The sequence below is a fragment of the Oncorhynchus nerka genome, linkage group LG1 (assembly GCF_034236695.1).
Source record: "Oncorhynchus nerka isolate Pitt River linkage group LG1, Oner_Uvic_2.0, whole genome shotgun sequence".
Classification (NCBI taxonomy): Eukaryota; Metazoa; Chordata; class Actinopteri; order Salmoniformes; family Salmonidae; genus Oncorhynchus; species Oncorhynchus nerka.
This window is the reverse complement of record NC_088396.1, coordinates 6,860,909-6,883,550: the sequence shown is the minus strand read 5'-3', so window position 1 is coordinate 6,883,550 and position 22,642 is coordinate 6,860,909. Positions and strand designations below refer to the sequence as shown.

General features: G+C 40.8%; 1 protein-coding gene across 3 annotated transcripts in view; it reads left to right on the top strand.

Annotated features, from left to right (window-relative positions):
• tbc1d4 (TBC1 domain family, member 4) overlaps positions 1 to 22,642 on the top strand; it is a 158,389-nt gene that overhangs the window by 58,772 nt on the left and 76,975 nt on the right. For all 3 annotated transcript variants that reach the window (XM_029666306.2, XM_029666220.2, XM_029666394.2), the window contains exons 5-9: positions 4,927 to 5,016; positions 7,654 to 7,758; positions 9,153 to 9,285; positions 11,648 to 11,739; positions 12,709 to 12,819. In XM_029666306.2, coding sequence (XP_029522166.1) covers positions 4,927 to 5,016; positions 7,654 to 7,758; positions 9,153 to 9,285; positions 11,648 to 11,739; positions 12,709 to 12,819 — 531 coding nt within the window. The remainder of the gene's footprint in view (positions 1 to 4,926; positions 5,017 to 7,653; positions 7,759 to 9,152; positions 9,286 to 11,647; positions 11,740 to 12,708; positions 12,820 to 22,642) is intronic.

The following is a 22,642-nucleotide window of genomic DNA, read 5'->3' as shown; positions in this document are numbered from 1 at the left end:
TGTCTTCTAAACTGTTTGCTGATGGGAACGCTAGAGCTAAGGTGAGAAGTGCAGGACTAATGGACAGGGTTTCCATCAGCTTTTTCCATTTAGAATGACTACATTACATGACTCCTGGGGTGGTAGAGTCATGTCTATTACTGTGTTTGGGCTGATGGATTAGGGATATTGTTCTGTAACTAGTATTACAGTACTACTAGACCAATCTTAAAATTGACAGAATATTGAAGTATCATCTATCTGCTTGTACAGATTAGCTCATATTATGTTTATCTACCCACTAGTCATTGGCAAATACCTCTAGACTGAGTAGGGCGGATTACAGGACTGCAGGATTTGGTCACAGCCATTGCTGCGTCCAACCTTTTCATTAAGTGGGAAGAGTTAGACTTGGCAGGGAGTACATTTTGGGAGTGTTTCGCTCCGCCTTAAACCACTGTAGAACAATAGTTACCGGAGTGTAACTCCAGTTCTATGAGTGGAGCAGAGTCCCACAGGGCTTAAGGCCCTGCCGACCCCCAGTCTTGCTGAAGATCATTTTCGGGAGACTGATTGTGGGGAAGCATCCCATTATATAGGGACAGCTGTACTCCTATTGCCTGCAGGTGCGTGCATAATTTTCTCTCCGGCTATTCGCTGCCTAGGCAGTGGGGTTAACTTCTTGGCACATCCATCCCGTTAGCGGGATCATTTTCGTCAACATCCGCTGAATTGCAGAGTGCCAAATTCAAATTAAATGACTAAAAATATTTAATTTTCATGAAATCGCAAGTGCAATATAGCAAAACACAGTTTAGCTTGTTGTTAATCCACCTGGTGTAATAGATTTCAAAAAAGCTTTACAGCAAAAGCTATCCAAGCGCTTGTTAGGATATCTCTCTCAGCAGACAAAACATTACAAACAGCTAGCAGCAAAGTAGATTGGTCACTAAATTCAGAAAAGCAATAAAATTAATCTTCGGGTGTTTGCACTCACGAGACTCCCAGTTACACAATAAATGTTCCTTTTGTTCGATAAAGATTATTTTTATATCCAAATACCTCCATTTGGTTGGCGCGTTTTGTTCAGAAATCCACAGGCTCATGATGGGCAGACGAAAATTCCAAATAGTATCCGTAAAGTTCGTAGAAACATGTCATACGTTTTTTATAATCAATCCTCAGGTTGTTTTTACAATAAATAATCGATCATATTTCAACCGGAACGTAGCTTTTTCAATAGGAGAGAGAGAGAAAATGTCCGCTCCAAGCTGTTGCGCAAGCAAAACTCTGCTGGCACCCAGCCATCCACTGACGCGATGTGATCGTTTCAGAATAAAAGCCTGAAACTATGTTTAAAGACTGTTCACACCATGTGGAAGCCATAGGGAAATATGGTTGACATCCCTTTAAATGAAGGGAAGGCATGCAATGGAACAGGGAGATTTGTTTCTCTTAGGCACTTCCTCGTTGGATTTTCCTCAGGTTTTTGCCTGCAATATCAGTTCTGTTATTCTCACAGACAATATTTTGACAGTTTTGGAAACTTTAGATTGTTTTCTATCCTAATCTTACAACTATATGCATATTATAGATTCTGGGTCTGAGAAATAGGCAGTTTAATTTGGGTACGTTTTTCATCCAAAGATCATCAAAGTACTGCCCCCTACACTCAACAGGTTAACCACTAGGAGCAGAGCTCCCTTATTGTGCTCCACTCCACTCATAGAACGGGTTACTATTGTTTCCATTCAGTCAGCGCATAAAATGGCTTGGCCTGGCCAAATATATGCATTCCTTTCTTGAAACATTATCTTAACAGCCTATAGATCTACTATACACTGTTTTGCACAGTGGTGAACCTATAGACCTTCAGTGTGCGACAGGTTGGTGATTCTGAAAGGACAGCAGCCGTAATGCCAGCACACTCATGTAGGAGAGTGCACTTTTTGTAAAACACAACGAGCCCGTGGTTTAGTGGAGGGTATACGCAGGTATAAACCGCATACCCAGTTTTTTTCAGTGGGCATTGCTTATACTCACTTCTTAATCCCTTCTGATGCTAATCAAAATAGTGTGGTGGAGGTATACGACGAGAAATCATGCACAAAGTAGCTTACGCAATTGCAAAGCATGTGAAATATATTCACACATGGCCTAGTTTCAACGAAATATCATCTGCAGGCAGCAAGAGTGTGCAGCTCTCAACTGGTTTTGGCATGGAGCAGCTCACAGAAGAATGACATCGGGAGCCAGGCCCTGACATGCCCACCCAATGGGGTGCCAGGCCCTGACAGGTCCACCCAATGGGGTGCCAGGCCCTGACAGGTCCACCCAATGGGGTGCCAGGCCCTGACATGCCCACCCACTGGGGAGCCAGGCCCTGATGAGTTGCATATTAGTTTCCCATTTAAACCTCTTTAGGATTGGCCCTTTTTTCTCTCTTCAATTTTTGCCTAAAATGGCATACCCAAATCTAACTGCCTGTAGCTCAGGACCTGAAGCAAGGATATGTATATCCTTGGTACCATTTGAAAGGGAAAACATTGAAGTTTGTGGAAATGTTAAAGGAATGTAGGAGAATATTATACATTAGATCTGGTAAAAGATAATACAAAGACGTTTTTATTTTGTACCATCTTTGAAATGCAAGAGAAAGGTCATAATGTATTATTCCAGCCCAGGTGCAATTTAGATGGCAGCAGTGAATGTGCAAAGCATTTTCTTGACATTTCTAAATCCACATGTTGTTCTGAAATATGAACACAGAAATACTGGATATTTTGAACTCTTATTGTGGTGGTGATTTTGTAAAATTACAAAAATGGTCTTGAACTGGACATGGTCTCAGACCCATTGACCCCCTCCCGGTCTCAGTCTTGACTCGGACTCAACTTGCTCCGGTCTTGGTCTTGAACACAACAATGTGCTTCTCCATGATTAGCAGACCTGGATTCAAATAGTACATTTGCAAATCGCTCTAATACTTTGAGGGTTTCATTGAGCCAGTCCAGTGTGTCAGATGTGCGGGGATTATTCGGTTGTTCCCATTGCGCCAGGCAAGCGCAGCTCAAGTATTTGAAAGAAAATGGATACAACTTGAACGCTGGTTTGACGATTACCATGCAAGCTGTTCAGTTATCCAGCTGCCTGTCCTCACACCCAAGCCATCCTCATAAAAGCCACTTTAGGAAAGTGGAGGAGCATAGTGCTCAATATGGTCTGTAGCTATCCAGATTTTCATGCAAATGTATAAAAATCTGCATACTGAAAATATGCTCATTTTCCAGCCAGTGATGTGTTTCCACCAAAAGGACTTGTATTTTTTTTTGCCCGAGTTTTCATGTACTGAATAAAAATCTTATGTTCAATGTGTTTCCATTGCATTTTCAACTTACAATAATTTTGTCACAGAAACTGTTGCATTAAATGGCAAATGGCCCTATTCTGTTCTTGGCACGTGCTCTCTAGCCAACAGCAGATACAGAACGAGTAGGCTACTCTACATTATGATGTTGTGGATAAGAGCGAGCATATTTTTATTTGTTAAGAGGCAGTCAAGCATCAATCATCATGTCACAGAATAAGACCCTCAATATTTATTGGAAAGGAGCATCAAGATCACCGTGAACTTTCACCACCCGGCGAAGTTCATTGTAACTTATTTCATCTGTAGCCAAATAAACTGCATGGTTGTAGTGGGAGGATCACACACACCATATCATCACGTGACTCCAAGTTTACTTCAATATGATGGTTATTATATCAATATTTACCGACACAAAAATATCCCACCGTGTCGACTGAACAAATTATCTTTCGGCATTCATTAAATTTTACAGAAATTTCCTGTTTCCATCACAGCTGTCATTACTTTTTTTCATAAGGTATGACTTTACCCATATAAAAACTGTAGATGGAAATGTGTTTTGTGGCAGTCAATTTTGGGGGAAATTATTTGTGCAGACATCATAAGACATTGTGAACTTGCTTTCCATTAGGCTTTGGGCAGGATCAGGATTTTGATACCGTCATACAATTCTTCTGCAATTCCGGGATGAAGGTATTACCAGCCTAACACACAAGGGGGCACAAAAAAAGGTCATTGTTGATCTATTACCAAAATCCTAACAAAACATATGCACAAGTAATAGTGAAATCACACAAATGCTGTAAATGTTAACGAGCGAAAACGAATGTAAACTAATTGCAAAGATACGCGAATTCAGCTCATAAAGTTATAAGCATAGTTAATAGCTACCGAATGTCATTTTAGGTGAGTGTGGACATTTACAAGCGAAATTGAATGAGGGATTGTGCAAATGAACAAAGTTTTGATGCATGCTTTTCAGAAGGAAGAGCAGCATGTGTTCATGGAGAAGAACGTACAAAAAAAAATGCTAGTAGGATGGACGGGGGAAAAAATGGCAGTAGTACAGAACTCTGATATCGGAGCTTATAATGGCAGAAAGCCATTATAAGATATCTGATGGCAAATGTTTAGTAGAGAATTGCATACAATTGTAACTTCATTACCTAATGTGCGCCGCACAACAGAGACTCGCCGATTATGTATAGAGCACTATGGACTATCCCATTTGGGCCCTTTACAACAAACACGTTACTCCCTCAGCTGTTCTGGGGAACAACAGTAAGCTTCATAATGCAAAATAATGTGACAGGTGAAATGAAGAACTCAAGGTGCTTTATCTGCTAACGTATTGCACAAGTTGACTACAGGTATTAACTTAAAAAGTAGCTACAAATAATCTCATTTTTGAGAAACTTCAAATATAGTTTTGATTGTATTGAAAAACCATTGACTTTTTTCAGAATACCCTGGTATACAGTATTTCCCTCAAGCCTACTTTCTACTCTTCTAAAGAAGCCGACTTGATCAATTTATCAAGGTCAGATTCCTCATTAATGTGTGTGCTTGTTTTTCAGGTCGGACGCTTCGAGGTGAACCTGATCAGTCCAGACAGTAAGACTGTGGTGCTGGAAAAGAGATTCAAAGACATCTCGTCCTGCTCTCAGGTTGGTAAACCTGGATTTGTTTTTCACTCTACTGTGTTCCGTGTTTACATTCACATTCATCCAGCTCATCCCTTCCCAATGCTACAGAGCTTTTCACAGGTGCAAATTCCCCAAACTTGACTATTTTCTTGAACATGTCTACTTCATGAATAAATAAATGCGTTAGTTTGGGGGCTTTCATTGTCAGAGGATCATTTCTTAGTATTTTAGTACAAATGCACATTACTTCGTCTCAGTCTTTCATCTTTTCATTGTCAAGGATTTACTTGACTACTAGTCCTACTAATATGATAGAAAATGGTATTTTGACACATCACGGAAAAAGGTGTTCGGTTCTAATTCTCAGAGTAACAACTCAACGGACTCTATGAAAGCTCAAACCAAGTTTATTCTTCCCATAGAGTCAGTACAGCTGCAATAGACAAAGACACTGTTCACACAAGCGCTGATCTTTAACCCTTTATCCTAGGCTGTGTCTCCTCCTACACTTCTGTACAAGCACTGTATCTTTATTGCTAGGCAGGAAACTAAGTGATACACTTTTCTTTCTCCCTTAACTTCTTACGGCTGAAATCCCGTTAACGGGATCGATTTGACAACAGCCAGTGAAAGTGCAGGGCGCCAAATTCAAACAACAGAAATCTCTCAAACATACAAGTATTATACACCATTTCAAAGATAAACTTGTTGTTAATCCACAGTGTCCGATTTCAAAAAGGCTTTATGAAGAAAGCATACCATGTGATTATGTTAGGTCAGCACCTAGTCACAGAAAAACACAGCCATTTTTCCAGCCAAAGAGAGGGATCACAAAAAGCAGAAATAGAGAACATGAATCACTAACCTTTGATCTTCATCAGATGACACTCATAGGACTTCATGTTACACAATACATGTATGTTTTGTTCGATAAAGTTCATATTTATATCCAAAAATCTCAGTTTACATTGGCGCGTTATGTTCAGTAATGTTTTGCTTTCAAAACATCCGGTGATTTGGCAGAGAGCCACATCAATTTACAGAAATACTCATCATTAATGTTGATGAAAATACAAGTGTTATACATGGAATTAAAGATATACTTCTCCTTAATGCAACCATTGTGTCAGATTTCATAAAAGCTTTACGGAAAAAGCACACCATGTATAATCTGAGTACAGCGCTCAGAGACCAAAACAAGCCATACAGATACCCACCATGTTGTGGGGTCAACAGAAGTCAGAAATAGCATTATAAATATTCACTTACCTTTGATCTTCATCGGAATGCACTCCCAAGAATACCAGTTCCACAATAAATGTTTGTTTTGTTCGATAAAGTCCATCATTTATGTCCAAATACCTCCTTTTTGTTCGCGCGTTTAGTTCACAAATCCAAATTCACAAGGCGCAGGCACTTAGTTCAGACGACTGTTCCATTACAGTTCGTAGAAACATGCCAAACGATGTCTAGAATCAATCTTTAGGATGTTTTTATCATAAATCTTCAATAATATTCCAACCAGACAATTCCTTTGACTTTAGAAAGGAAAAGGAACAGAGCTCGTGCTCACGGCCACGTGTGAAACTTAGCTCATGGCATTCTGCCAGACACCTGACGCAAACAGCCCTTATTCGCTCCCCGTTCACAGTAGAAGCCCGAAACAAGGTTCTAAAGACTGACATCTAGTGGAAGCCTTAGGAAGTGCAATCGGATCAAATTTGACACTGTATATTGGATAGGCAAAGACTTGAAAACCTACAAACCTCAGATTTCCCACTTCCTGGTTGGATTTTTCTCAGGTTTCTGCCTGCAATATGAGCTCTGTTATACTCAGACATCATTCAAACAGTTTTGGAGTGTTTTCTATCCAAATCTACGAATTATATGCATATTGTAGCTTCTGGGCCTGAGTAGCAGGTAGTTTACTCTGGGCACCTTATTCATCCAAACTACTCAATACTGGCCCCCCAGCCATAAGAAGTTAACGTGACCTGACCTGACCTCGACCCCCTTCATCAATAATCCATGGCTCTCTCCCCTTATCAATGCCTGCCACGTGATTGCTTTCCCTACACTCAGTACATTCCAAGCTTAATTGCCCCCACCACATGCCTTCCTCCTACAGATAACCATTAACCTCTGGTGTAGCCCCTCGGCTATGGCACTCCTCAGGTCTCTATTAATGATTAATAAAATTTAAAGTTCAGAAATGCATTCTTATCAAAGGTTAGTAAAACAATTACTTGAAGGGAGTCCAATTAAACAATAAAATAACAGAATATGCCATTTGCCATATTTGGGGGAAAGATAATGCTCTTGTGTTATTGTTTGTACTTGATGTTTATAGCCTAATACATTTCGGCTAAGTATTGTTTAAACCAGGGACAGCCACTCGGTCCATAAAGGCTACATTACATAGCATTGCTGACGTCTTTCTTCACTTGCAAACAATGTTGTAGTAGGGGATTAAATAGATTTATAGAAAATGTAAATTGATTTATAGAAGGTTGAGAAACCTCTCTCCAACCAGTCTCTCAAACATATACTGTGCTGTATAAACTACCAATGAATTCTATACTTAAACTGTACCAATGTAGTGTATCGTCTGTATTGTAGCGTATCATGATATTTGATTGTATTGTGCGGTTTGCTCAGGGTATAAACAAGACGGACCACTTTGGGTTTATCTTTCGCGACCCAGGGGAGACTGGTCCGGGCCAGTATGTGTGCTACGTCTTCCAGTGTGCCAGTGAATCCCTGGTGAGTATTGGCTAGCTCCTCTCACTGCACACCCCCTGTGTACATCTCATTTGACATTATCAATCATAGACTGCTGCTGGAAAAATGTATGTGTTATGGCTTTACATCCCCTGCTATATTGTGGATAAAGAGTTACCTGTCTAAAAGAACACAGACGGTGCTCTTTAATGGAAGCCTCTTCAAAATAATCCAGGTAGAATCAGGAATTCCCCTGGGCAGCTGTCTATGCCCCTTACTTTTTTCAATCTTTACTAACGACATGCCACTGGTTTTGAGTAAAGCCAGAGTGTCTATGTATGCAGATGACTCAACACTATACATGTCAGCTACTACAGCGACTGAAATGACAGCAACAATTAACAAAGAGCTGCAGTTAGTTTTAGAATGGGTGGCAAGGAATAAGTTACCGCTAAATATGTATTTGGGACAAATCATTGACTAAAAGCGAAACCTCAACTACATACTGTATTAAATAATGTGGAAATTGAGCAACTGTCATTGTCCATAATATGCACAACTCTGCCTACTTAACAGCCCTGTCAACAAGGCAGGTCCTACAGGCTCTAGTTTTGTCTCACTTGGACTATTGTTCAATAGTGTGGTCAGGTGCCACAAAGAGGGACTTATGGAAAATAGGCATAGACACATGCATACACACACGATATCATACTCACTATACACACGTACACATGGATTTTGCTTTGGAGATATGTTGAAGTGGAGTTGGAGCCTGAGGGCACACACTTAGTTTGTTGTGAAATCTGTGATGAATGTATTGTAATGTTTTCAAAATTGTTTAACTGCCTTCATTTTGCCGGACTCCAGGAAGAGTAGCTGCTGGCTTTGCAACAGCTAATTGGGAACTATAATAAATACAAATTCAAATTGGTCCCTGACTGGTTCCAATGGCTCAGTTCATTAGAGCAGGGTTCCCCATATGCAGAGTTTTAATCCAACCCTGCAGCAACACAATCGAATTAGCTAATTAGGGTCCAGAGAGGTGGTGTTGATTAGTTGAATATTTCAGTCATGGGTCTTACAGAAGGGCTGAGCTTGCACATTCACTATCTGGAGATGGAGAACCATTTTAGCATGGTTGTGAGTTTGCTTCCTGCTTGGGCCACATAATGTGTTTGAATTGTTGCTATTATATACCTGGGCTATGTCAAAATGTTTAACTAAAGCTGTATGCACAACTAAATATACTGTAGGCCTACCAGTATCACAAAACATTGGTCATAATGTATTGGGTTCTGAGAGAGCCTGGAGGAATGGTTATGTGGAATGCTAGGAATCCAAATTGTTGTTTGCTGTAAGTGGAGTTAGACGTGTGTGTGTGTGTGTGTGTGTGTGTGTGTGTGTGTGTGTGTGTGTGTGTGTGTGTGTGCCTATAGGTGGATGAGGTGATGCTTACTCTGAAGCAGGCCTTCAGTACGGCAGCAGCTCTGCAGAGCGCCAAGACACAGGTCAAGCTGTGCGAGGCCTGCCCTATGCACGACCTGCACAAACTCTGCGAGAGGATTGAGGGTACGCCAAAGTCTACTGGATCTATTACAGTGCCTTCAGAAAGTATTCACACCCCTTGACTTTTTCCCCACATTTTGTTGTGTTACAAGGTGGGATTAAAATGGATTTAATTGTATTTTTTGTCAGTGATCTACACAAAATACTCTGTCAAAGTGGAAGAAAAATTCTAACACACTAATATACTGTATCTTGATTACATAAGTATTCAACCCCATGTTTGAATCACCTTTGGCAGTGATTAAAGCTGTGAGTCTTTCTGGATAAATCTCTAAGAGTTTTGCACACCTGGATTGTACAATATTTGCACATTATTCTTTTAAAATTTCTTCAAGCTCTGTGAAGTTGGTTGTTGATCATTGCATGAAAGCCATTTTCAAGACGATTTAAGTCAAAACTGTAACTAGGCCAGTCAGGAACATTCAATGTCGTTTAGGTAAGCAACTCCAGTGTATATTTGGCCTTGTGTTTTAGGTTATTGTCCTGCTGAAAAGTGAATTGGTCTCCCAGTGGCTGTTGGAAAGCAGATTGAACCATGTTTTAGGATGTTGCCTGTTCTTAGCTCTATTCCATTTATTTTTATCCTAAAAAGCTCCCTAGTCCTTGCCGATGTTGAGCATACCCATAACATAATGCAGCCACCACCATGCTTGAAAATACGAAGAGTAGTACTCAGTGATGTGTTATTTGATTTGCCCCAAACATACCGGATTGTATTCCGGACTTAACATTCATTTCTCATTTGTTGCAGTTTTGATTTAGTGCCTTATTAACAGGATGCATGTCTTGGAATATGTAGGCTTCCTTTTTCACTCTGTCATTTAGGTTAGTGGTATGGAGTAACTACAATTTTGTAGTTCTCCTATCAGCAATTAAACTCTAACTGTTTTAAAGTCACCATTGGCCTCATCAAATCCCAGAGCTATTTCCTTCCAATTCGGCAACTGAGTTAGTAAGGACATCTGTGTCTTTGTAGTTACTGGGTGTATTGATACACCATCCAAAGTGTAATTAATAACTACACCATGCTCAAAGGGATATTCACTGTTTTGTAGCAGGTTCAAGGGTGTGGGGTTTCCACATCACCAAGTTCAATTACCAAACACACTCAAGGAGCACAACTGGAATGCAAATGGGGAGTTTTGCACACTGGGGAAAAGGGGGAAATCACCAGCCATTTCACAGTCCACAATCCGTTCTCTTTGTCCGTTCCGTTCTCCAGGGGTAATCCTTAAACTCGGGTCTTCAGCCAAACCGGTTTGGTACACAGTGGGGGTAATTAGACAGTCCAGGTCACAACGGATAATCACACAGATATTTATCTCTCTTCATAACACACGCTTCCCTCTCCGTTCTCTGCCCCTTTGTGCAGGCCGCACAGGTACTCCCTGGCTTAATGATCCACAAGGCTCGCCTCGTTGGGGCAGGAAGTCCATATAAGCCTCGGGGGTGGAGCCAGCGGGCTGCAAGATATCTCCCTTCAATAACTACTCCCCTCACTTCTCCCTGCCGTCTGCTTTTTAAAATAATTGTTTTACCCATCTACCAATAGGTTCCCTTCTTTGCAAGGCACTGCTCGACTGAGGGACCTTCCATATAATCGTATGTGTATGTTTGGTACAGAGATGAGGTAGTCATTCAAAAATCATGTTAAACTCTATTATTGCACCCAGAGCAACTTATAATGTGATTCATGCTTGCCATAACAAAGGAGTTGAATACTTATTGACATTTCAGCTTTTTTGGATAAAAAAACCATAATCTAAATCCATAATTCCACTTTGACATTATGGGATATTGTGTGTAGGCTTGTGACACAATCCCAGGCTGTAACACAACAACATGTGGAATAAGTCAAGGGGTGTGAACACTTTTTTGAAGACAGCTTTTTTTTTGCTTTCAAAATAACCAAAAATATGACAGCACAGGGGAAGGAGACAATAAAAGCTCAATCAATTATCTTTCCAAATACAGATTGGAAAGGTCATTTTTATTTGAAGGGTATACCTACAGGATGACTTAATGCCGCAGTCATAATCCATTCATAAGCAGTGCATTACCATTTATTCAACCTTCATGTTATCACATGAGAAAAAAAGACTCCCAAACACACTTCATCTCAGCTTCTCTGTCAAATCAATAAGGTTTGCAGTTTGAATCACTTTTGAGTCAGATCATTTTTCTACGTCAGCTTTTTACAAAAATTTGCTCCACATTTTGAGTTTGAAAACACTGTCTTTGCATATCTCACCATCAGTCGCCCCAGTTGGTTGTGTGCTCCATTCAATTCTCCTCTTCCCAGTCTATTCCAATTTATTTGGGGGCTTAATGGCAATTAATTTGGTTCCTGTGTTTGTGAATCCAGGTCTGTATCCTCCCAGGGCCAAGCTGGCCATCCAGAAGTACCTCTCTCAACTGACTGATAACGAACAGGTCGACATCTTTGAGCGAGTTCAGGTAAGGACCAGGCCTAGATTCAAATACCATTTAAAATCATTTCAAATCCTTTATAGGTGCTTCATTGAGCTTGTCTGGCACAATTGACCATTAGAATAGTTGCAAACCTTGCCCCTCTGGAACTCCAGGCAGGCTAAATCTGAAAGATTTCAATAAGTATTTGAACCTTGGTCTGATAAGGACTGTGAGACTGAAGATAATTATTTTTCTTAGAATCAGTTTTGACAATTAATAGTACTATGTTTCTTAATCAGATCCTCCATGTAAAGAATGAGAGCAGCGATAATAGAAATCTTATATTTAATATCTACTACTTTGTCAAAATGGAGCAGTAGATATATTTACGGGCTCCAACAGCTAGTAGCTTTAACAACCCCATTTAGAAAATGTATCTGTTTATATTGTATTCAATGACACCGACGACACCAATAGATCAAATATAGATAGATGGTTCAGTGGTCAACCATCTTTATTTTACTACTACATCCCTGCTTGCTTACTACACTGAACAAAAATATAAACGCAACATGTAAAGGGTTGGTCCCATGTTTCATGAGCTGAAATAAAGAATCCCAAACATTTTCCATATGCACAAAAAGCTTACTCCTCTCATATTTTGCAATTTTTTTTTACATCCCTGTTAATAAACATTTTTCCTTTGCCAAGATAATCCATCCACCTGACAAGTGTGGAAAATCAAGAAGCTGATTAAAATAGATAGACTGGCACCAATGACAGCAATGAGTAGTGGCCCAGCTAGAACAGATTGGGTCACCCCTCTGAGCCAGGCTACTCCCTTGGTTTTTTGTTTCTTGGGGATTTAGTTTTTTCTTTTGCTTTGCTCTTTGGAATCTATGCCGAGTTAATGTAAAATCACTTTGTAAAAACTGCTGATGTAAAAAAGGGACTTATAAATACATTTGGCTGATTGATGGATGGATTTACTAAAATATGTATTCGTCCCTATAGAGAATGAAGCCTGTGTCGGACCAGGAAGAGAATGAGCTGGTGATTCTCCACCTCCGCCAGCTATGTGGAACCAAGCAGAAATCCCACCTCCACATCGGAGAAGCCCAACTGGTACTATTCCCTCACTTGTACTATAGACCTGCCTATAGGTTCAACCTGTCTGTCAATCAGCGGTCCCATTTGAGCTCCATAGTTTAAACTATAGTGTGGGAGACAACAGCACATCCTGTGATGTCACATGCAGAGTGACATTACATGCAGAGTAACCCCATCTCTCTCTCTCTCTCCTTCTCTCGTTCTGTCTTGCTCGATCTCTCTTCTCTCCCTGCCTCTCTTACTTTCCTGTCACTCACTCAGTCACCCATTCTCTGACTCACAGTGGCCCATGAAAGTTTATGACCAGCTCTCCGTGGCCTTTTCCCGGTTTGTTAACAGCAGTGGAGAACACAGTCAGTTGAATGGAGTCCTTAATGTTCAGACAGTATATTGAGAGAACTAGAAACCTCAAACCCTCTTCTAGGAAGCTCACTCTCAGTGCTCTAGGAGAGCACTTCTACAAGTTAAACCGCTACAGACTTCTTGTCTTGCAGAGCTTTTACTGCCTCTGTGCTGATACAGGGATGTAGAGGAGCATAAATGCATGTAAACTCTGATGGTAGTATCGAATTCCCCAGTCGAGTGTACATTTTTATGCGGTGGTTTACTAGCGGTCAAGTTATTTGACCGGCGTTCAGTGGTCAACCATCTTTATTTTACTACTACATCCCTGCTTGCTTACTACACTGAACAAAAATATAAACGCAACATGTAAAGGGTTGGTCCCATGTTTCATGAGTTGAAATAAAGAATCCCTAACATTTTCCATATGTACAAAAAGCTTACTCCTCTCATATTTTGCACAATTTTTTTTACATCCCTGTTAATAAACATTTTTCCTTTGCCAAGATAATCCATCCACCTGACAAGTGTGGAAAATCAAGAAGCTGATTAAAAAGCATGAGCATTACACAGGGCACCTTGTGCTGAGGACAATAAAAGGCCAGTCTAAAATGTGCAGTTTGTCACACAATATAATGCCACAGATGTCAAGTTTTGAGTGAGTGTGCAATTGGCATGCTGACTGCAGGAATGTCCACCAGAGCTGTTGCCAAGAGAATTTAATTAAAATTTCTCCATCATAAGCTGCCTCAAATGTCGTTTTAGAGAATTTGGCAGTACGTCCAACCGGCCTCACAACCTAACCACGCCATCCCAGGACCTCCATATCTGAGGAGTATTTCTGTCTGTAATAAAGTCATTCTGATTGGATGGGCCTGGCTCCCCAGTGGATATATTCCCTCCCGTGCCCACCTATGGCTGCTCCCTGCTCAGTCATGTGAAATCTTGAAAGTTTGAAAGTTCTATAGCACTTTATAATAACATTCAGTAATAAGTCTTTATTATGTTACCTTGAAGAGCATCAATACTGCTGGAGTGTCTACCAATGGAAGTAGAACATTTGAATGGTGATACAGCGCTCCTGTGTTTTATATTTTTAGTACACTTATATATTTTATACCTTAAAACATTTGTTTTAATTGTTTAATACCGAACAAAAATATAAGCGCAACATGCAACAATTTAAAAGATTTTACTGAGTTACAGTTCATATCAGGAAATCAGTCAAAATTCATTGGGCCCTAATCTATGGATGTTTTTCATTTGACCTTTTATTTAACTAGGTAAGTCAGTTAAAAACGAATTCTTATTTACAATAACAGCCTGGAAGACGCTGGGCCAATTGTGCACCACCCTATGGGACTCCCAATCACAGACGGATGTGATACAGCCTGGATTCGAACCAGGGACTGTAGTGACGCCTCTTGCACTGAGATGCAGTGTCTTAGACCGCTGCGTCCGTGTGTGTGTTAACTATTTAACTGTCTAGAATGCTTAAATGGCTGCTGAAATTTTAAATATCGGATATCGGTATAGATTTTTTGGCATGGAAAATATTGGATATCGGCCAAAAATATCATATCGGTGCATCACTACTCGCTAACGTTAGCTGGCTGGCTCCCTAGCTGACGTTATTATTCGTTTCCCACTTTGTTTACCTAGCTAGGTTCATTGTTTACCTATTTTCTCAATTTCTGCCATTTTCTCAAAAGTGAGTTTACAAGTTGATCAACTTTCAGAGCATAATTACTTTCCCATTGTTCCTCAAATGCAATGTATGATCTACCATTTTGCAGCTTTGAGTTTCTACTTTTATCCAATGTAAAAAGCTTTTTTTTGTTGTTGGATTTTTACCCCCTTTTTTCCCCAATTTCGTGGTATCCAATTGTTAGTAGCTACTATCTTGTCTCATCGCTACAACTCCCGTAGGGGCTCGGGAGAGACGAAGGTTGAAAGTCATGCGTCCTCCGATACACAAGCCTTCTTAAGGAGGATCATATAAAGCATTGACTCAAAAACAGCCCAACCTCTGCTCAGGTTATTCTTCCCATTTCCACTATTTCACAACATTATCGTACTGCTATAGATATTATTACATGTTCCCAGGGGTATTGTCAGTAATAATCTTGTGACCATGAAGTTTAATTCCACTGTTAGCTCTGTTACTGCCCAATTGAGATTATTATTTAAAATACAATAAATATAGATATGCCCGCGTAACCTGGAAGCAAGCTGCTTTCAAATCATGTATAGGATTTGGGCTGTTACATATCAATGTTTGACGTTTGATGTCAAAGCTGGACCTTCTTGATATCTGGGTGCACGACACGAGCCCGGGTATTTTGGTTCTCACAGAGATCCCGGATAAAGACATTGACATTGCTGATTACAACATCCTCAGGTGTGACGAAGGTCGAGAGCCATGCGTCCCCCGAAACACAACCCAACCAAGCTGCACTGCTTTTTGACACAATGCCCGTGTAACCTGGAAGCAAGCCACACCAGTGTGTAGGAGGAAACACCATACACCTGGCGACCGTATCAGCGTGCATGTGCCTGGCCCGCCACATGAGTCACTAGAGAACGATGGGACAAGGACATCCCTGCCGGCCAAACCCTCCCCTACCCCGGACGACTTTGGGCCAATTGTGCGCCACCCATGGGTCTCCTGGTCTCGAACCGTGATCTCTAGTGGCACAGCTAGCAACTGCGTTGCAGTGCCTTAGACCACTGCGCCACTTGGAAGGCCCCTACAGGATTGTTACGATAAAGTGACATCTCCTAATTGCCACAGGACAAAATCACAGCGCCAATAGAGAAGGGGTGGCATTCCTTGCGCTCCATACTTAACCAGCTGGATGACAGAGGTGCGTCATCCAGCCAAACATAACAGCATGGAGGTTAGCGGCTTAACAGTAAAATATTACATTTGGGAGAGACAATCCTTCCATCTTGTACATACCGAGGTGTTTTTTACCTATCCTGTGTGTTTTATAATCCCAGATGAATGGATTGGTAATTGAGTCCAGTTGTTTATGAAAGGACTTAGGTATGCATCCCAGGATGTTCTGGAATAGGTCAAGTGGTTATGGGAGGAAGACAATTTTAATGGAATTAATTCTTCAAAGCAGGGAAATTGGGAGAATTCTCCAAAATGCTATGTCTGCCTTGAGTTTTTGCATCAGAGAGGGAAAATTCTCTTTAAATATTTGGTACCTACAATTCCTAGTTAAGTAAATTTATCTGAAGTTAACTTAAATGGAAGAAGGTCTAACCAAGAGGGGTTTGCAATCTTATGGGTATTAATTCGCTCTTGTTCCAATTTATTCTATATCCCGAGTAGAGGTCGACCGATTATGATTTTTCAACGCCGATGCCGATTATTGGAGGACCAAAAAAAAGTTGATACCGAATAATTTATTTGTAATAATGACAATTACAACAATATTGAATGAACACTTATTTGAACTTAATATAATACATCAATATAATCAATTTAGCCTCAAATAAATAATGAAACATGTTAAATTTGGTTTAAATAATGCAAAAACAAAATGTTGGAGAAGAAAGTAAAAGTGCAATATGTGCTATGTAATAGAGCTAATGTTTACGTTCCTTGCTCAGAACATGAGAACATATGAAAGCTGGTGGTTAATTTTAACATGAGTCTTCAATATTTCCAGGTAAGAAGTTTTAGGTTGTAGTTATTATAGGAATTATAGGACTATTTCTCTATCTATACCATTTGTATTTCATTAGTCTTTGACTATTGGATGTTCTTATAGGCACTTTAGTATTGCCAGTGTAACAGTATAGCTTCCGTCCCTCTCCTCACTCCTACCTGGGCTCGAACCAGGAACACATCGACAACAGCCACCCTCGAAGCAGTGTTACCCATGCAGAGCAAGGAGAACAACCACTCCAAGTCTCAGAGCGAGTGACGTTTGAAACGCTATTAGCACGCACCCCTCTAACTAGCTAGCCATTTCACATCGGTTACACCAGCCTAATTTCGGGAGTTGATAGGCTTGAAGTCATAAACAGCGCAATACTTGAAGCATTGCGAAGAGCGGCTGGCAAAACGCACAAAAGTACTGTTTGAATGAATGCTCATACTGCTCTATCAAATCATAGACTTAGTTATAACATAATAACACAGAGAAATACGAGCCTTAGGTCATTAATATGGTCGAATCCGGAAACTATCATCTCGAAAACAAGACGTTTATTCTTTCAGTGAAATACGGAACCGTTACGTATTTTGTCTAACGGGTGGCATCCATAAGTCTAAATATTCCTGTTACATTGCACAACCTTCAACGTTATGTCATAATTACGTAAATTTCTGGCAAATTAGGCGGCCCAAACTGTTGCATATACACTGACTCTGCGTGCAATGAACGCAGAATTGTGTCCCTTTCCTCCTGACAGAGCTGGTGGAACTGAGTCAGGTTGGAAAGCCTCCTTGCTCGCACACGCTTTTTCAGTTCTGCCCTCAAATTGTCTATAGGATTGAGGTCAGGGCTTTGTGATGTTCACTCCAATACCTTGACTTTGATGTACTTAAGCCATTTTGCCACAACTTTGAAAGTATGCTTGGGGTCATTGTCCATTTGGAAGACCCATTTGCGAACAAGCTTTAACTTCCCGACTGATGTCTTGAGACATTGCTTCAGTATATCCACATAATTCTTCTCCCTCATGATGCCATCTATTTTGTGAAGTGCACCAGTCCTTCCTGCAGCAAAGCACCCCCACAACATGATGCTGCCACCCCGTGCTTCACAGTTGAGATGGTGTTCTTCGGCTTGCAAGCATCCCCCTTTTTCCTCCAAACATAAGGATGGTCATTATGGCCAACCAGTTCTATTTTTGTTTCATCAGACCAGAGGATATTTCTCCAAAAAGTACAATATTTTTCCCCATGTGCAGTTGCAAACTGTAATCTAGCCTTTTTTATGGCGGTTTTGTTGCAGTGGCTTCTTCCTTGCTGAGCGGCCTTTCAGGTTATGTCGATATAGGACTCATTTTACTGTGGATATAGATACTTTTGTACCTGTTTCCTCCAGCATCGTCACAAGGTCCTTTGCTGTTCTTCTGGGATTTATTGGCACTTTTCGCAGCAAAGTACGTTAATCTCTAGGAGACAGAACGTATCTCCTTTCTGAGCGGTATGATGGCTACGTGGTCTCATGGTGTTTATACAGTGGGGCAAAAAGTATTTAGTCATCCACCAATTGTGCAAGTTCTCCCACTTAAAAAGATGAGAGAGGCCTGTAATTTTCATCATAGGTACACTTCAACTATGACAGACAAAATTCCATTTTTTTTCTCCAGAAAATCACATTGTATGATTTTTAATGAATTTATTTGCAAATTATGGTGGAAAATAAGTATTTGGTCAATAACAAAAGTTTATCTCAATACTTTGTTTTATACCCTGTGTTGGCAATGACAGAGGTCAAACGTTTTCTGTAAGTCTTCACAAGGTTTTCACACACTGTTGCTGGTCTTTTGGCCTATTCCTCCATGCAGATCTCCTCTAGAGCAGTGATGTTTTGGGGCTGTTGCTGGGCAACAGACTTTCAACTCCCTCCAAAGATTTTCTATGGGGTTGAGATCTGGAGACTGGCTAGGCCACTCCAGGACCTTGAAATGCTTCTTATGAAGCCACTCCTTCGTTGCCCGGGCGATGTGTTTGGGATCATTGTCATGCATGAAAGACCCAGCCACGTTTCATCTTCAATGCCCTTGCTGATGGAAGGAGGTTTTCACTCAAATCTCACAATACATGGCCCCATTCATTCTTTCCTTTACACGGATCAGTCGTCCTGGTCCCTTTGCAGAAAAACAGCCCCAAAGCATGAGGTTTCCACCCCCATGTTTCACAGTAGGTATGGTGTTCTTTGGATGCAACTCTGCATGCTTTGTCCTCCAAACACGACGAGTTGAGTTTTTACCAAAAAGTTATATTTTGGTTTCATCTGACCATGTGACATTCTCCCAATCTTCTTCTGGATCATCCAAATGCTCTCTAGCAAACTTCAGATGGGCCTGGACATGTACTGGCTTAAGCAGGGGGACACGTCTGGCACTGCAGGATTTGAGTCGCTGGCGGCGTAGTGTGTTACTTTGGTCCCAGCTCTCTGCGGGTCATTCACTAGGTCCCCCCGTGTGGTTCTGGGATTTTTGCTCACCGTTCTCGTGATCATTTTGACCCCACGGGGTGAGATCTTGCGTGGAGCCCCAGATCGAGGGAGATTATCAGTGGTCTTGTATGTCTTCCATTTCCTAATAATTGCTCCCACAGTTGATTTCTTCAAACCAAGCTGCTTACCTATTGCAGATTCAGTCTTCCCAGCCTGGAGCAGGTCTACAATTTTGTTTCTGGTGTCCTTTGACAGCTCTTTGGTCTTGGCAATAGTGGAGTTTGGAGTGTGATTGTTTGAGGTTGTGGACAGGTGTCTTTTATACTGATAACAAGTTCAAACAGGTGCCATTAATACAGGTAACGAGTGGAGGACAGAGGAGCCTCTTACAGAAGAAGTTACAGGTCTGTGAGAGCCAGAAATCTTGCTTGTTTGTAGGTGACCAAATACTTATTTTCCACCATAATTTGCAAATAAATTCATTAAAAAAAAAAAATTCTCATTTTGTATGTCATCGTTGAAGTGTACCTATGATGAAAATGACAGGCCTCTCTCATCTTTTTAAGTGGGAGAACTTGCACAATTGGTGGCTGACTAAATACTTTTTTGCCCCACTCTACTTGCGTATTATTTTTTGTACAGACAAACGTGGTACCTTCAAGCTTTTGGAAATTGCTCCCAAGGATGAACCAGACTTGTGGGGGTCTACATTTTTTTCTTGACTGATTTATTTTGATTTTCCCATGATGTCGAGCCAAGAGGCACTGAGTGTGAAGGTAGGCCTTGAAATACATCCACAGGTACACCTCCAATTGACTCAAATTATGTACATTTGATGTAAATCAGATGCTTCTAAAGCCATGACATCATTTTCTGGAATTTTCCAAGCTGTTAAATGGCACAGTCAACAAAAGTTTTGAGAATGACAGAAATATTAATTTTCACAAAGTCTGCTGCCTCATTTTGTCTGATGGCAGTTTGTATATACTCCAGAATGTTATGAAGAGTGATCAGATGAATTGCAATTAATTGCAAAGTCCCTCTTCGCCATGCAAATGAACTGAATTCCCCAAAAATATTTATTCTGCATTTCAGCCCTGCCACAAAAGGACCAGCTGACCTCATGTCAGTGATTCTCTCGTTAACACAGGTGCGAGTGTTGACGAGGACAAGGCTGGAGATCACTCTGTCATGCTGATTGAGTTTGAATAACAGACTAGAAGCTTCAAAAGGAGGGTGGTGCTTGGAATCATTGTTCTTTCTCTGTCAACCATGGTTACCTGCAAGGAAACATCATTGCTTTGAACAAAAAGGGCTTCACAGGCAAGGATATTGCTTCCAGTAAGATTGCACCTAAGTCAACCATTTATCGGATCATCAAGACCTTCAATTGTTGTGAAGAAGGCTTTAGGTCGCCCAAGAAAGTCCAGCAAGCGCCAGGACCGTCTCCTAAAGTTGATTCAGTTGCGGGATCGGGGCACCACCAGCACAGAGCTTGGTCAGGAATGGCAGCAGGCAGGTGTGAGTGCATCTGCACGCACAGTGAGGCGAAGACTTTTGGAGGATGGCCTGGTGTCAAGAAGGGCAGCAAAGAAGCCACTTCTCTCCAGGAAAAACATCAGGGACAGACTGATATTCTGCAAAAGGTACAGGGATTGGACTGCTGAGGACTGGGGTAAAGTCATTCTCTCTGATGAATCCCCTTTCCGATTGTTAAAGCATCCTGAGACCATTCATGTGTGGGTTTGCTTCTCAGCCAAGGGAGTGGGCTCACTCACAATTTTCCCTAAGAACACAGCCATGAATAAAGAACGGTACCAACACATCCTCCGAGAGCAACTTCACCCAACCATCCAGGAACAGTTTGGTGACGAACAATGTATTTTCCAGCATGATGGAGCACCTTGCCATAAGGCAAAAGCGATAACTAAGTGGCTTAATCCCATTGAAAACTTGTGGTCAATCCTCAAGAGGCGGGTGGACAAACAAAAACCCACAAATTCTGACAAACTCCAAGCATTGATTATGCAAAAAATGGGCTGCCATCAGTCAGGATGTGGCCCAGAAGTTAATTGACAGCATGCCAGGGCGGATTGCAGAGGTCTTGAAAAAGAAGGGTCAACACTGCAAATATTGACTTTGCATCAACTTCATGTAATTGTCAATAAAAGCCTTTGACACTTATGAAATGCTTATAATTATACTTCAGCATTCCATAGTAACATCAGACAAAAGTATCTAGACACTGAAGCAGCAAACTTTGTGGAAATTAATATTTGTGTCATTCTCAACTTTAGGCCACGACTGTAAACTTTTGACCCACTGGAATTGTGATACAGTGAATTATAAGTGAAATAATCGGTCTGTAAACAATTGTTGGAAAAATTACTTGTCATGCACAAAGTAAATGTCCTAACAAACTTGCCAAACTATAGTTTGTTCACAAGTAATTTGTGGAGTGGTTGAAAAACAAGTTTTTATGACTCCCACCTAAGTGTATGTAAACTTCCGACTTCAACTGTATCTCTCTATCCATCTGTCTCTCGTCTGCAGGTATGTTTTGATGTAAGAGAGGAAGCCAGTCCTGTCATCTCCACCTCACCCGCTCTTAAGATAACCTTCGGGCCGACTGGGAGCCCAAGGCTTGTTAGGAGACACCGCAAGACACTCTATGTAATTTTGATGAACTGAGAGAATATTAGGGTAGCACTGTGATTCATTAACCATATGCTGTCTTCCCTGCTCCTCTTTTACCACTTTCCTTTTCTGTCTTCTACACCCCCCTCTCACCACCACCTCTTTCTTCCTCTTGTTTTATAATGCACAACATATGTGCATTGAAGTACAGATTGAACTTGTATTTATAATATAATATTACAATTATCATAATTATAATGCATTATGTATTTATAACACCTGGATAATGAACTTCTTTCAATAAAGCGTTTCACATTCTCCACTGGTTGAAATTAAGTCTCTCATTGCAATACTATCCTGTGTCCTCAGATTAATGCAGATGAAGGGAATGAATTACAAATCAATCATGTTTCTAGTCTATTGCATAGTTACAATGTGTAATCATTGATGTCCCAGGAGCAGGAGTGGTAAACACTGTTGAAGTGTATAATTGTAATATATACATGCAGACACAGCATCATTCACATAATGGAGTTTGATACACCTGGTATTGGATATGACTGAAAAATGTCTCAGATTCATACCTGAACCGCACCGTTATTTTCCAAGGAAGAGTACATGATCAGTGAATACATTCAATGTACAGGCTACAATGGGGGATCTCATGCGTGGTAATAACTACAGTACATGTATATAAGACTTGCATCCTT